The sequence below is a fragment of the Papio anubis genome, chromosome 11, assembly GCF_008728515.1.
Source record: "Papio anubis isolate 15944 chromosome 11, Panubis1.0, whole genome shotgun sequence".
NCBI classification, from domain to species: domain Eukaryota; kingdom Metazoa; phylum Chordata; class Mammalia; order Primates; family Cercopithecidae; genus Papio; species Papio anubis.
Genome location: NC_044986.1, coordinates 40,476,326 through 40,492,510, shown reverse-complemented (window position 1 = coordinate 40,492,510; position 16,185 = coordinate 40,476,326). Strand labels below are relative to the sequence as shown.

Genomic DNA, 16,185 nt, shown 5'->3' with positions numbered 1-16,185 from the left:
AAAAGGCAGTTTCTAAAAATATGTTTATGAATTAGAGATATTGTTCTGAATGGCAAAATCGATGCTCCACCCCCAGATCCCATTCTCCGTAGAAGCCAGAAGTCACCCTTCTCCAGGGTGGGGGTCATCCTTGGGTTGATGAGAAGCAGAGGCTCAGGCTTGCTTCTTCCTCCCCTCCCCATCCCTTGCCTGAGGCTGCCTGGGACGTGCTTCCGGGAGTGGGGCCTCAGCCTCCCTAGGCTACTTTAGAACTGGCACCAAATCAGAAAGTGGAGCTTTTCCTGGTGGTGATTCAGGCACTCCTCCCAGTGAGGGCTTTTTACGAAGTTTGAATAATTCAAAATCACTTCTTAGACAAACATTAGAAACAATTCCTCAGGCTTTACAGTCTTAGAATTTCAGGGAGGAGAGCCTAGATAAAAATTCTGAGATAGGTGTAAGATCACTGTACCTCGTGTCTTCTATAACTTCATCTATCAGCTTCAGCCACAATTCAGCCAGCTGGTTTGCAGGAATTTTACCTTGTATCCCTGATTTTAGAGCCTCTATATTTGTTTGCTAAAGAATTTGAAAAGAGAGGAAATAATTGATAATTGTTTATTATGCCATTATACCTTTTCATATAGTTTAACTTTTGAAATCACGTAAGTATTGTTATATATTCAAAAAACAAATAAAATGAAACCAGCAAAGATAGGAGAGGGAACCCTAAAGTGGAATATAACCAGAAATAAAACAGACCTAATTCCATTTCAGATGAATAACGTAATTACACTAAACTAACCCAAGTAACTTTTGGAACAAAAGAGTATTTTGACCATGTACTCTTTGTTAAAAGGCAAAAAACAAACAAACAAACAAAAAAAACCCATAAACATATTGAACTCTAATTAGTAGGCTTATTTTTCACAGTGGTTTACCTACAGATTTTAGGATTGAACCAAGGAGCAAATATATTAAGGATAACGAAGGCCAGATTTCTCACTGCTGGAGAAGAAAGTTAGAGATACAGAAACACGGAGGACTAGAATAAACCTTGTGGTACTGGACTGGAATTGGAAGTATCTTTATGAAGTCATGGCTTTTAATATATTGATAGATATAGAAATAAATAGACATGTGTGTGTGTGCAAATTTGTTTGCCGAGAAGGCCTAGAAGCAATGATATTTCAGTAGTAGTGAGCACTCTAGTACCCAGATCTTGTTTCTAAAATGCTATTCCCCACTCAAAGGAAACAGTTGCTTGGAGAAATGGTGATTTACCGACTGGGGTAGAGAAAGTATGAGATAAGCTCAGAACATATGGTTCTATCCCATTGAGCACCTGCCAACAGAGAAGCTGAAGAAGAGCCTACCATGAGTATCAAAAATCCCAATCAGGGGAAAGGGAAAGCCACCGTCCTGTCCGCATTAGGCAGCTTGGTCAGTGGAGGGAGATGATAAGAAGAACCAGGGTGAAAACTGCTGAAGAGCATCTCAAACACAGTTAGAATACAGGTGCAACTAATTCCCCACCAATGCCTTTGAGATGTACATTGCCTATCAACTGCAACTTTATTTTAGGGACAGTTATGATTAAGTCAATTTAAACCTATAGTTATCATCCCAGATTGCCTTTACAATGTAAAATATTCCACATTTTCCCATAGAGTTTTAGATCAAGTATACTCCTAAAACCCCATATGTTTTGGTCCAGCCCTGGTAGAGATTAGATCTTTAAAAAATTAATATTAACAAAATTTGGAAATCAAAACACCAAAGCCAGATGGATTTTATCACTACCTGACAGGAGTAACTTGGTGTATATATATATATTTTTAGACAGAGTCTCACTCTGTCCAGGCTGGAGTGTAATGGCGCCCTCTTGGCTCACTGCAACCTTCATCTCCTGGGTTCAAGCGATTCTCCTGTCTCAGCCTCCCTAGTAGCTGGGATTACAGGCTCACATCACCACGCCCAGGTAATTTCTTTTGTATTTTTAGTAGAGATAGGGTTTCACCATGCTGACCAGGCTGGTCTCTAACTCCTGACCTCAAATGATCTGCCCACCTTGGTCTCCCAAAGTGCTGGGATTACTGGCTGAGCCACTGCACCTGGCCAAGTAACTTAGTATTTTTGCTTAGTTAGAAATATCCCAAACATATCCCCCTTCTCCTTGCCAATCTAGTTGACCAATGTCAACTAGACGGATAATCACAGATATCATATATGTGCAGTTTGCACCAAAGGAAATCCCCAACCTCCAAACAAAAGAAGTTCCTCTAGTCTGCAGCAAGAGTGGAATGTGTCAGACATTGGTTCCTCTAAGCTACCTCTTCCTGCAGTGGAGATTTCCACTGCAAAATTCTCAGAGTTTTATATTGCTATTGGAATGAACCATTCTCCACACAAAAATTATGGCAGAAACTATGAGTTCCTATTCCACCCCTACTCCTACCTTTTTCATCCTCCCCTCTTCCACAGTAAGAAAATTTTTATCTGGGCATATGCCTGCCCAGGCATAAGACTACATTTTCCACCTTCCTTGGAGTCACATGTGGCTGTATGGATTGGATTCTGGCCAGTGGAAAGTGAGTAGAAATTAGGAGTATGACTTCTGCATCTTTCCCTTCAAGAGAAAGGCTGATGTCATCTTCTCCCCACTGTTTACCACCGCTCCCCTCAGGCTGGAGGGCAGATGTAGTAGTGAGTTGCCTCTACCATGCAGACAATGGTAACTACTGAGTGATGGCAGAGCAACCAGGGCGTAAGAGCCTGGGTCCCCAATACCACTGAACCTCCATACTAACTTAGGACCATCTACCTCTGCTGTTTCTAGAGACATTGCTCTTACCTTATTGATCACTGTATTGAGCACTGTTTTGTGTTATAGTGGCCTGACCTAATTCACCCTGCTTGGTGAAAAGGAAATGCAGAAAAAGAGAAACTTACCAGTCGTTCTGCCATAACTAGGAGAGTGTTCACCGCATCCAGGCGATGACTAATATCCTCCCAGTATGAAGTCAGGGTAACAACTGGCTTGGTGTGGGCCCAGGGCAAGTAATAATAGTAGTTCCCTGGTATAAAACATTGGAGGTCAATGAACACTGAACACTTAAAATGACAGCGTGTTTATTAAAGAGATGTGCAGACTGAGCTGCTGATTAATCCACAGGCTTAGGGAATAGCTTTAGGTGATCTGGTTCTTTAATTTGACTCAAGTAAGCAACTGAAGACTAGGAAGCTCTTTTTCATTCAGTCTGTTCTGAAATTTTCTCTGAGACATCCTAGTAGACAGAGCACAGCAATCTCAGGATCGTTTAGTGATTCAGGGCCATGCATCTGAACATCAAAGATGGTTTCCTAATGTGGCAGCAGAAAATACAGACAACATAGAAAGCTAGACTGAACATGTTAGTCCCTAAAAATTGTTATTCTAAATAAATGTTTTTGTTGGAAGTGGGCAAAAGGAAAGAATTTCCTGTTCTTTGAAAGCTTTAGCTGGCTACATGGGGTTTGGTACTAGAGCCTTACCATGATTAAGAATTATTAGCTGATATTTTCTAGGATGTCTTATATTTTAAAACTGATTGTACAAAAATTAAGTTAAAACTCTGGCAATACTGTTGGGAAATTTGATCAGTATTCCTCTCTCCCTTCTCTGTACTCTCAATTTGTTGACAGTTTTATTGAAAATTCTCATACTTTACTTTCTATTATGATTTATTTTATAGAGTAGAATGTAAGCTCCTTAAAATCAGGGATCATTTCTCACCCATCTTTGTTCAAATACAGCTATTTAATCCTCACATCAACTCCGGAGAAGACAAAGAAACTGAGGGTTAGAATTCAGTGATACGGTTAAGGTCACAGGCTTGTGAGTGACAGAGTGAAGATCAGAAGCATGATTTCCCAGTATCTGAGCCAGAGTCCATTCATTTCAACTACTCAACCTAAGAAAGATCTGGGGCTTCGTAGGGGTAGAAGCTGCTTTGGGGAGCTCAGTACTTAGCACAGTGACTACCTTGGGGTCTTACATGGCAAAAACCAATGTTAAAGCTGGGCGGGGAGAGGGTGGCATTGGGGTTCAACCTCTGGCAATGGGACCTGCAATGTCTTGGGTTTGGCCAGTCTTTAAGGTGCCTGAACCCCAACCATACTGTCTTCCTCATTCAACCTTTTCCTTTCCGCTAACCATAGGCTGGGGAGAACAGTGCCAGAGGGAAGACACAGTGCTTGCTTCCAGTCCCGTGGTGCACCCACTGTAAACGTGCAGAGGAGACAACCGTTAGTGCCAATCTTACCATCAAATACAGCACGGCTGTATTGAGTTGTTGACGCCAAAGGTTTACAGGTGGTGTCAAATTTGTTGCCATAGTTCCCAATGCTGACTTCAAACTGAATGGCCTCACCAACATCTTGCAACATGGTGGCTGAATGAAACACGGCAGACAGGCTGTACTTCCGCCTTCGCTGGTATTTCTGTAAAGTATGAGCAGACATAAGCTTCAGTGAAAGGCCTTTTGTCCTCATTTATATGTGGATTTCTAGCAGATGCAATTCTAAACCTAATAAGTAGTGCTGAATTAAATGACAGGGGAGAATGTTCTTGGACCCAGCAGTTCCTCTTGCGCTCATATGAGTGAGCAAAGATAGAAGCACTAGAATGTCCCTTGTGGCATTGATTGAAATGGAGGGAAAAAAATGAAAACAGTACACGTCTTTCACTAGGCCACTTGTTAAACAAGTTACGTTACATCCATAAAATAGAATGAAAGTTCATAAAAAGACTTAAATAGATCCATGTGTGCAACCATGACAAAAGAATATTTTTTGGGCTGGGCGCAGTGGCTCATGCCTGTAATCCCAGCACTTTGGGAGCCCGAGGTGGGTGGGCTCACTTGAGGTCAGGAGTTCAAGACCAGCCTGGTCAACACGGTGAAACCCCGTCTCTACTAAAAATACAAAAATTAGCCGGGCACGGTGGTGCACACCTGTAATCCCAGCTACTTGGGAGGCTGAGGCACGAGAATCACTTGAACCTGGGAGACAGAGGTTGCAGTGAGCCAAGATCGTGCCACTGCATCTAGCCTGGTTGACAGAGCAAGACTCCGTCTCAAAATAAATAAATAAGAGTATATTTTAAGTAAATCTATTAGATATTTTAATATTGGCATATTCATAAAGAAGGTCTGGAGGAATGTAACTCAAATTGTTAACAGCAGTTATGTTGGAGAAAGTGGAGAGATTATGGCAAACTTTACTTTCTAACTTACACATTTTTAATGATTTTGAATGAAGTATTAATTTTCTTTTTTTTTTTTTTGAGGCAGGGTCTTGCGCTGTCACTAGGTTGGAGTGCAATGGCATGATCATGGCTCACTACAGCCTCAACCTCTTGGGGGCTCAAGTGATCCTCTGGCCTCAGCCTCCCAACTAGCTGCGACTACAGGTATGTGCCACTGCACCCAGCTAAAGTATTAATTTTCTAATCAGAAATAACAATAAAGATTTTAATGTCAGATATAAATAAAAATAGGGAAATAAGGTAAATTTATTTTAAATTGAAATGGAAATCAAACCTTCCTTTTTTTTTTTTTTCTGAGATAGTCTCACTCTGTCACTCAGGCTGAAGTGCAGTGGCGCAATCTTGGCTCACTGCAAGCTCCGCCTCCAGGTTCACGCCATTCTCCTGCCTCAGCCTCCCGAATAGCTGGGACTACAGGCACCCGCCACCACACCTGGCTAATTTTTTGTATTTTTAGTAGAGACGGGGTTTCACCGTGTTAGCCAGGATGGTCTCGATCTCCTGACCTCGTGATCCGCCCTCCTCGGCCTCCCAAAATACTGGGATTACAGGCATGAACCACCGTGCCCAGCCCCAAACCTTCCTTTTTCTTTTTAAATTACTGGTTTACTGAGAGAGTAGAAGATAGGGTCAACAATAACCACACTGAGTACCTACCAGCCTACCAGAAATGACCATGAGCCCTTCAGGCCTTCCTTCATGGGCACATAAAATCTCTTGAATCCATATCCTGCCCCAAATCCTTGCTCAGCTGGCATATCTCCTTCTTTATGAGACATATTCCCACAGATCTTCAGGCACTGTGCCTTCTCTTGTCAAAGAGCCATGCATTGGTTTAGGTTGCTGTGTTTCGTTATGACCTGTGCATTCTGCCATGCAATACTATCCGCATCCTGTGTCTATTCTAGAACTCTGATGGTACCCAGTCTCTGCTTTTAATTATTTTGGGTATATACCCAGAAGTGGAATTTTTAATTCTTTTTTTTTCAGACTGTGTCTCGCTCTTTCGCCCTGGCTGGAGTACAGTGGTTCGATCTCGGCTCATTGCAACTTCCACCTCCTGGGTTCAAGTGATTCTCCTGCCTCAGCCTCCCAAGTAGCTGGGATTACAGGCATGTGTCACCACACCTGGCTAATTTTTGCATTTTTAGTAGACACGGGGTTTTACCATGTTGGCCAGGCTGGTCTCTAACTCCTGACCTCAAGTGACCCGCCTGCCTCGGCCTCCCAAAGTGCTGGGATTACAGGCATGAGCCACCATGTCTGGCTGGAATTTTCAAATTTTTGAGGACTGTTTTAAGAACTTCTGACAGTGACTGAAGCTTGTGGTCTTGAAGAACCCCTGAACATCCTTCTATTACAGAGTCTCCATTTTGGTTAAAGGAGTTTTTGACATGGTATAATAAAACCCTCCAATAGGGTTTTGTCAAATCCCCTCTAGGCCTCAATCTTTCTAAAAAGTCTTCCTAAAACATTGGTTTGCAAGCTGAGCTGCACATTGAATGACCTGAGGAAGCTTTAACCTAGGCATTGTGAGTCTAAAAGCCTCCCTAGCTTAGTCCACTGTCACCTTGATAGAGGGGGATTAGGGGAGCATGCCACTTGTCAAGAGCTCTGCTCAACTACCCACAGCTAAGCCCCCTGGAATACCCATGGTCCAGAATGATGTGGAAATTCTGGGTTTGAGCTTGAATTGTGTCAAAACGAAAAAGTGGGAAGTTATTTGGATTAGTCAGAACTATATACAACATAACTTCTTCTTTGTAAACCAGCTAGGATGATAGGAGAAAAGGGAAGGAGCTAAAAATAAGAAGCATAATCTGTGGTCTGAGTCAGGGCCCAGGAGAAAATGGCCGGTATTTAAGCTGGAGCCATCTGTTAAGCCAGGGGCTGCACAGGATGGAAAAGGTTCATGGGGAGGCTCGGATGTGGGGTGGGAACTACAGGGATGATACTGCAGCTGGGCCGGCTCTGCTCTGCAGGCCTCCACATAGCCAGGATTCCATTAGAACTCTGCAGATGCTCTCACACAGAGCTTGCAAAATGACCCCAGAATCCCTGATAGGACCCCCCCCCCCCCGCCCCGGAGTGTATGAGCCCTAAAAGCAATAGTTTGGGCTTCTGGCCATCAGCACAATTCCCAACAGAGAGGGAACACACTGTGAGCAAGCTGCCGAAGATGGAGCAGCTCTCGGGATCACCAGGCAAGCCAAGACTCCAGGAGGAGCACCCCCACCATCGGCTCACCTGCCCCAGAGCCAGGCTACCCTCCAAGATTCAGGCAGCTGAGAATTCTGCTGCTCCCTCAGACCTTTCCCACTTCCTCTCTGCCCTCAGGGCACAAACAGGTAGAGCGGTAGAACGGGGAAGGAAAAACAAACACCATTCAGAGAAGAACAGAGCCTGGGACAAGACCGCCTACAACATGAGAAAATTAAAGAATATAAATTGGGCTGGGTGCGGTGGCTCACGCCTGTAATCCCAGCACTGGGAGGCCGAGGCGGGTGGATTACCTGACGTCAGGAGTTCCAGACCAGCCTGGCCAACATGGTGAAACTCCATCTCTACTAAAAATACAAAAAATTAGCCGGGCATGATGAGAGGTGCCAGTAATCCCAGCTACCCGGGAGGCTGAGGCAAGAAAATCGCTTGAACCCAGGAGGTGGAGGTTTCAGTGAGCCAAGATCACACCATTGCACTCCAGTCTAGGCAACAAGAGTAAAACTCTGTCTCAGAAAAAAGAAAAAAAGAATATAAGTTGTAGTCTACTGGACTCAGGTGGGGTTAGGGCCTTGGGACTGTTTCTGATCGTCAGTGACTAGTGCACCTTGTAGATAAGGTGGTATAAAGTTTCAGCAGTCGATTTGGAAAAGGAGGTGATTTCTGTCAAGCAAGATATCGATAAGAGCTAAGAGTTCTTGAAAGTGGCTGTGGACACACAAGGCATGGGACGTTAAAGGTCAGTGACAAGGAGATCAGGTACAAGCGAACACTGCCCAGCATGCCACCTTCGGTGTGTCTACTAAAGGGAGCTGACACCTGATGGAGCAGCTGGAAGAACCTGAAGGTGCTGTTTCTAGCAACATTTTTGAGCCCTTCATGTGGGCCAGACCAATGAGAGCTCTCAAGGAGATTGTAGTTGAGTAGGAGAGAGAATGCAAGTGCACAGAATGCTCCCAAAATACATTTGGTCACATCTAAGGAGACTGGGGAAAGAGGAGCAGGGAGAAAGCGGTCCAACAGACTCTCGATCCTGGAGACAAAAAAAAAATGGGGTCCGTTAGTGGCAGGACAGAGGTTCCAGAAGCCAGCAGGTATTAGAATAACACTGGGTTGGCAACCCTTGATCTTCTATCTGCCTGCTTCTTACTATGGAAGTGGCCAGGCTGAACCTGCTGCATCCCTCCTGCACTGCAGCCTCTGTTGACCAGGCCCACCGGGAGCAATAGCTCAGTTCTGCTTTAGAAAGATGAGGAGCGCTTGGCTGTTTGGCAACAAAGTCGCCCGTGTGCTGCAGCCTCTTTAGCTTTACCAAAAAGTTTTGTTAGCTGCACAACACCCAGAAGAGAGGACCTCTGAAGACGGACAAGGGTCATGATGATGTTGTAGGTTGACTGCATTCATTCAGTCCTTCTGGCAGGTGCACAGATCTGCTCATTTCACTCTCTCCTGGGGCTCCTGGTTGCTTCAAGTGTGGCTACATCTTCAGAATCCCCGTTTCTCTCCTATTCTGTAACACTGTTAGGTTTTTAAAATGTTTGCTTCATTTCACTTTTGATTTTATTAAATTTATTTAATTAAAAAGATGAACTATTTTGCTGTGTTTAATTATTCAGAGCAAAGAAAATGAGTTCTGTTTTGTTTACCAGTCAATAAAAAGCTCTTCTTTTATTCTGTTGACATATAGCGTGGGCAATATACATTGTTGACTTTTTTTTTTTTTTTTTTGCTTTTACACTAAATTAATGAAATAAACTTCTTTGCCTGTATGTGTTTAACTATTTGCAGTGAAGGAAACTAATTTTGTTTTGCACTCCAGTTAATAAAGCATTTTTAAAATATTTTCTTGGGTCTCTTTCTCCTTCTCCCTGCAACTACGGTTGTTTAAAACAAAGAGAAGCAGCATGAACTTAAATTACATTCTGGTGATGGAACAAAATAAAGAGGTACCATAATGGTTGAATGTCCATGGTGGCATTTCTGCATAACCCTGAATTCCAACCAACATTTCAAGAGCCAGCTCCAATCTGTAACTACTCAAGTCAAAAACCACCATGTGTCTCTACGGAGGCCTCCAAGTGGTTTCTGGCTATTCTCCTGCATGATCCTGGCTGTAACTAGCATGTAAACTGCCCCTTTTCCCACTCTCCCTCCCTTTTTTTTTCCTAATTTTTCCTCAAGATCTATTGTAATTCCTGGACTTCGGAGTGGATCATGTTGTGGAATAGACAGAAAGACTATGACTAGGACCTTACTGACTTTTGTCTTTAGTAAAAAAACAAAACAAATGATCATCTTTGCTGTAATAATTCATGGGGGAGAACTATTTCTTTCCCAGTGTGAAGTTACACGGATGCCCCGTGGCTTGCTGCTGTGGTGATGCTAAGTTCCTTCCTGAGGCTGTGAGGTGGAGAGAGGGCAGTCTCAGGAGCCTGCTCCTTTCCTCTCAAAGGAGGAGACAGGAATGAAATTGGTACAGCTCAAGCACTGGACCACGGATGTTCCAAACATGTGAAGCCTGGGGAATCCAGCAGACTGCTTTGGATGCTAACCTCCTGATATAGCTGTCTTCTGGAGTCAATGAGCAAGGCCACATTGCTCTGGGGAAGAAGGGATAGTTTCTGTTAAAGGGCATGGCTATTCTCCCTGTCAATCATCCTGCAAAGGGAGCTGATGTAACAGGCAGACATCGGACGACTAGAGGGAGAGGGCCCAGGCTCGCTGGAGAACTCATGGCGGTTGGGCCTGGACTCACATGAAGATGTGTTCCGGGCACCACGGGAGTTTGGGGAGAGCCTGGGGAACCCAGTCCTGCCACAAGGAGACAGGCTGTGAGTAGACAGGAAAGCTGACTGCCATGGACCCAGAACACCAGCCTGACCCCATGAGCTTTGAGAATAGCCACATTTTGCAACCACGTTGTCACCCGTTTTACTGTATTTTCTTATTCTTATCCCAAAAACTGAAAGTGAAAGCTTATTAAAAGTTGCTGTTTGGTTTCTGCTGTAAAGTGGGGAAATCAGGGCAGGGCCTGTCCTGTGTGCTTGGAACAGAGGGTGACAGCAGCCTGGGGCAGCTGGGGGGCTGGTGGTGATTTGCAACCCAGCAAGGAGGGCCGCAGACAGAGGGGTATCCATGAGCTGGCTGTGCTGGCAAACGATTCAGCTTTGTGCAACACACGGGCATCGACCTGGATTCTCAGAAATGGTTGGGGAAGTCAACTGGGAAGATTTCCTGTCTTCAAGGAGGAAGCAGGGTTCACAGCCATTGCAATGTGAGCCCTCAGCACACCTGCCCTCCCGTGCTGGGAAGCCTGAGGCCCACCAGCCACCTCTGAAAATGGAAATGAGTAGTGGTGGCACCTATAGCTCTTGGTGCCAGCAAGAAGTGGCTGTTACAGCCACTTCCCCATGACCCCTAACACCAGTTAGCAAACAGGTCATTCGGTTTGTGCAAAAACCATATCAGTGCTCTTGCCAGTTTTCAATAGGGTATTAACATCTCAAAGGATGAAGCAATCCTCAAAGGGCTGTTCTAGAAACATGCAGATGAGTGCGTTCATTGTGAGTTGGGTTGCCTTCCAACACCCCCAGCTACCCCTTCAGTCCCTGGAGGTCTCCTTTTCTATACCATGCATTATTCACACTCTAACATTTACCTCAACAACCAGCAGGTCATCATTTGCAATGGGCTCAAGCTTTTTATCTGGTGGTGTCTTCTCAAGAAAAGTGGCTAATTCAACCAAGATCCTGCCTCTGTAGGCAACTCCTTCCCCCTGAAAGGCAATAATCCAGGATTATTCCTCTAGGTAGCAATAGCAAAAAGAATTGTGTCTCTATTCAGGCTAATAAAACTGCAAAAAGTTCCTCCTTCCCATGGCCCTAACTTTCAAAATGAATCAGTCAGCAACTCTCCCAGCTGGATTCAGGTCTGTGGTGTTTGAAAGAAGAGCCACTGGCTTTAGGACAGATCTCAAAGAATGCCTTGGGATGCCAGGGCTGAAAAAGATCTTAGCTACGACCAAGGTCAGAGGCCTTCAAACCATGCTCTAGGCTCCAGAAGGAGGTTGCGGAGCCTGGGAGGTAGGAGGTGGATGGGGCTCTAAGTCTCCCTTCACCGTACTTCAGCAGGGAAGCTCTGCATTTTTCTGTGTTATCTCTTCTCAGAATAGGGAGGCTGCCATGTTGGCAACCAGGGCAAGTCTCAGAATAGCCAGGAAGTAAAGGAAGAAGATGTAGGAGGAAGATGTTCTGGGTGCAGCTCGGAATGAGGATGAAGAGTGGCTACTCCTCCCATGACACCCAGCAGTGCTGGCAATAGAACCTTCTGGAAAGGACGGGAGGGCTCCCAACTCTACAGCCAGTCTTTTACCCTTCCCCTCTCAGGGCTTTTTCTCTCTAGCTTGGTCCCTTTCTTGAGCCTTGGAGATACCTAAAAGACATTTGGCTTCTGTTGTAGTAAAAAGAGCGTTTCCCATCTCCGGGTTTCCATGTCTTCATCTATGAAATGAAAGGATTGATCAGATCAAGGGTAATAAAGGGTTTCAGGGAGCATGTCATTGCCTAGTGCTTGGTAAATTCCTGGAATATGATGTTGAAAAGAATTCCAAGGCAGCACAGGGGCTTATTAGGAAAGAGAGCCAGCATTGATTATTGATGTCTACCATAAGCATAGAAGTTGGGGGAAATGGCCATTGGCCATCCCCCAGTGAGATCATCTCCACAATCTTTTCCTATCTTTGCATTCTAAGTCTTAGGGAGTATGAAACTGCTATCCTGCAATACTTGATCAGACATTATAAGAAGAAATAATCACATTAACCAATGTTGATTAATAACCACCTTAATTGAGAAACCAACCTTTCCAGTATTCAGCTCATCATAGGGGTCTGGGAATCCTGTGTATTCTCTGGGGCTTCCGTAAAGATTCAGGTAACAAGGTCCAAATGTTGGAACAAAGCCTACCTCTGTTTCTCCTGTGTTTACTGAGAAAGAAACATCATCATTAGATGTTAGGCTCTTAACATTCAATCTATTGAAATAAATATTAGTTATTAGTTAGGTGAGACTATTTTCCTCCATTTTGTGAGTTAGTTGTATTAATGCAAGTTGTAAGCACCATGAGGCTTGCCGTATTTCTCTTTTCTTATTGCTACATAAAATATTAAATAAAAACATTTGCAGATAGCACAGGTAAACTTATTTTTATAAATATATAATGTTATTTAAATAAAGAGCAATTAGACTTTGAAGTTGACCTTCACATTTTTTGCAAGTTTATAATGGGCATTGTATTAAACATGCCATTGCCAATTGGGGCAAAAGATTATATTGTTTTGGGAAGTCACTTAAATGACATATTATATGAACTTCATTTGTTCCTCTAAAGTGTCATTTAATCTTCAGTAGTTAGTATAACTCTAGCAGATGCTGTTAAAAATACAAGATATTTTTAAATTTTATACGTGCTAATAAACTGCCTGCCTGTGGTTGTAAGACCATGTGATATTCATAAGTGACATGAAGATTCCCATTCATTCCTTTCTATCTCTGGTGGTCATCTGATAAGCTCCTTATTTCTGCTACCTGGTCTTAGCAAGACAACTTCTCAATAAAGGGCACTGAGGACAATATAATTAAATAGCTGAAAATGGGGAAAGTGTGGGTGAGGCTGGGGAAATATGCCTTCAGTAGCCTGAATGGCCCCCATATGGGAGAGGGATGGACTTGTCTCCAGAAGCAGAGTAAGGACCACTGCTGGGTGTTACAGGGAGATCAGCTTTGGTTCACTCTGTATAAGGCAGAACTTTCTGTGAATTAGAAATGATAAACAATGGGACAGGTTGCATTAGGGACAATCAGAAGAAATGTTGAGGCAAAGCCTTCAGCCTATTTTTCAGCATGTTTTCAGGATAATTCCTGTTATCAATGAGGTTGAACAGATCATATCTATGGCCCTTTCCAACTATATGCTTAAAACTAAGGGAGAAAGATAAATATGGAGCAGCGTCATCAGAATGATGCCCATTAATAAATAATTTACCTAACCCTATAGACATGTACTGAACAATCATTTTCATTATGTGAGGCTCTCTGTATGTTTAAGTGGGCGTGTACACGTTTGTGGGGAGATAGAAATCAGGGACACAGGCAGAAAAGAGCTGAATAGCAATCTCAGTGAAGAGAGCAAGAAAAAAGAAACATTTAAGATGTACAAAAGTAATGCATATGCAGCCTAAAGTTGAGATTTGGTAACACCCTAGGATGCTACATGTCACACATGTTTAGAAATCTCTTATGAAACCCAAAGAGGGACCAGCAGTTTCTTCAACAGAGAGTTCTCTGAATCATGTTATCATCTTGAAGACAGATAAACAGGAGGAATGACTATATACATGAACATATAAATTGGCTTGGCTTTATCCACTGTGGCATATGGAACATTGCAAAGATGATTAATTGATCACTAATAAACAGGGTTTGGACTTCTTTCTGTGTGCTAAAATATTTTGTTTTAGTGGAGGGATGTTGGGTGAGAACAGAGAATTAAAGCAGAGATTCACAGAGAGGAAAGGAAGTCATTTTTAGAAGTTGAATCACACACGAAAAAAGATTAAAAAAAAAGAGAAAGAAGTTGAATCACAGAATATTCCAGTAAGAATTGGATGTTTAAGCTACGGCACCACAGTCATGTCACATTATGGATGGGCAAGTCAAAGCCCACAGAAGTGATGCAACTTGTCAAAAGTCCCACAAACTGGCAGATTTAACTCCAGACCTTGAGTTTCAAAGCTCAGAAAAGGATACCCTCCACTACCCACCCCATCCGTTCCTTCGGTCTAACCTCACCTCTCCTCCACCTGGTTCCCATGATTGACTGTGCTGTCGTGTGTATTTGCTTTTTGTTAAAGATCCCCAGGGATTGAAACACAAATTGTTAAGAATGATCCACTGCATATCAGCTTAATGCCAGGGGCTTAATTATTTTTGTCCAACAAATCTCTCTTCTGGTATGTTACCCCTTTGACTTGTTTCATTGCACATTAACAGAAGGAATCTTCCTTCTATGTGCTCACATCGTAGTGTAGACTCCTGGGAAAACCCATTCTCTAGGCCAGGCATGGTGGCTCACGCCTGTAATCCCAGTACTTTGGGAGGCCGAGGCAGGAGGATCACCTGAGGTTCAGGAGTTCGAGACCAGCTTGGCCAACATGGTGAAACCCCGTCTCTACTAAAAATACAAAAAAAAAAAAAAAAAATTAGCCAGGCATGGTGGCAGATGCCTGTAATTCCAGCTACTAGGGAGGCTGAGCCAGGAGAATCACTTGAATCCAGGAGTTGGAGGTTGCAGTGAACCAAGATCATGCCATTGCACTCCAGGCTAGGCGACTTGAGCAAAACTCCGTTTCAGAAAAAAAAAAAAAAAAAAAAGAAAGAAAGAAAACCCATTCTCTCATAAGCTAAGTCTCTTCCTGCTTCCAAAGTTTCCTAATCCATTTAATGCACCGTGGTCACATCAAACTTCCCAATGTCCTTGCTGAAAAGCCTATACAAAAATAAAATAAAAATCCTTTAGCCTGCCATCAAGGATTTCCTCTGACCTAGCTACAACCCACTTTCCAACAATATTTTCCATGCTTCCTTTAGCTTTTTGAATCCCCTTCATGTTTTGGATTCCTACAAATAATTACTGTATATTTTAGTTTCTAGAACCCTACATAGCTGCACATCTCTGTGACTAAAGTATCACTTTTCAGGGGGAGTGGCAGGATTTAAGCATGTTGTATTTTGATTTCCTAAACACCTACTACTGGTTCTATCATGTGATACTACTACAAAAATATTCATTGATTGGTTAAACAAATGAATAAAGGAATAAAGTGCTTGCCCATCTGCCAAGGTCACTGCAAATCTAAGGACTACTTAATATTCATATAAAGTGTGATTATAATAAAATAGATTGTTTAAAGCAAATAAGAATTGGGCATTGTGTCAATTACATATTTACATGATATCACCTTATATTTGCACACAGCTTCAGAGTTTGCAAAGCTTTCCCACATGCAATATCTCTTTCCTCTCTTACCACAACCCTGGGAGATTATTGTGGCAGGGCGAATCATGCTTATCTGACAGATAATGAACCTCTCTAAACCTCAGAGTCTTCGTCTATTAGGGGAACAAAAACATCTGCCCTAGGAGAGTTGTGATGGTCAAGCGTGTGACAGTATTGAGCAAACTTGCAAAAAATGACAAGTTCTGTGCAAACCAAAGGATGTGTTATGATCCCTCATTTTGTGGGGAGGGGAAGATCTTCAGGTTGCAAACTAAAAAACGTTCAGTATTTTCCAACCTAGAGATTCACATTGATATTGGGGGAAAGTTACTTGATAAATTTCAGAACAATTGATTTAGTGCTCCGTATCTCTACCTACTGAACATAAACGATAACAGAAAATGTTATATCTCACAATAAATTATTTGCAATAAAGCCAAATACAATGGTGTACATTTAGCTGAAAGCATGAGACATGGAGCAAAGCCTGGTTAGCACACTTCTTTTAAGCTTAGCCATGCAGGACAACCATATGGCACTAACACAAAAATTATTACTCTAGCGAAACTATGTTGAGACAGCAAAATGTCAAAAAAAGTTCTAAAGACAGTCAATATATTCTT

General features: G+C 43.0%; 1 protein-coding gene across 7 annotated transcripts in view; it reads right to left on the bottom strand.

Annotated features, from left to right (window-relative positions):
- Positions 1–16,185, bottom strand: part of MYOF (myoferlin) — a 170,530-nt gene that overhangs the window by 70,168 nt on the left and 84,177 nt on the right. For all 7 annotated transcript variants that reach the window (XM_021943485.2, XM_021943483.2, XM_021943480.2 and 4 more), the window contains 5 exons: positions 12,367–12,491; positions 11,166–11,282; positions 4,284–4,461; positions 2,932–3,056; positions 452–558 (listed from right to left, as the gene is read on the bottom strand). In XM_021943485.2, the coding sequence (XP_021799177.2) occupies positions 452–558; positions 2,932–3,056; positions 4,284–4,461; positions 11,166–11,282; positions 12,367–12,491 (652 nt within the window). The remainder of the gene's footprint in view (positions 1–451; positions 559–2,931; positions 3,057–4,283; positions 4,462–11,165; positions 11,283–12,366; positions 12,492–16,185) is intronic.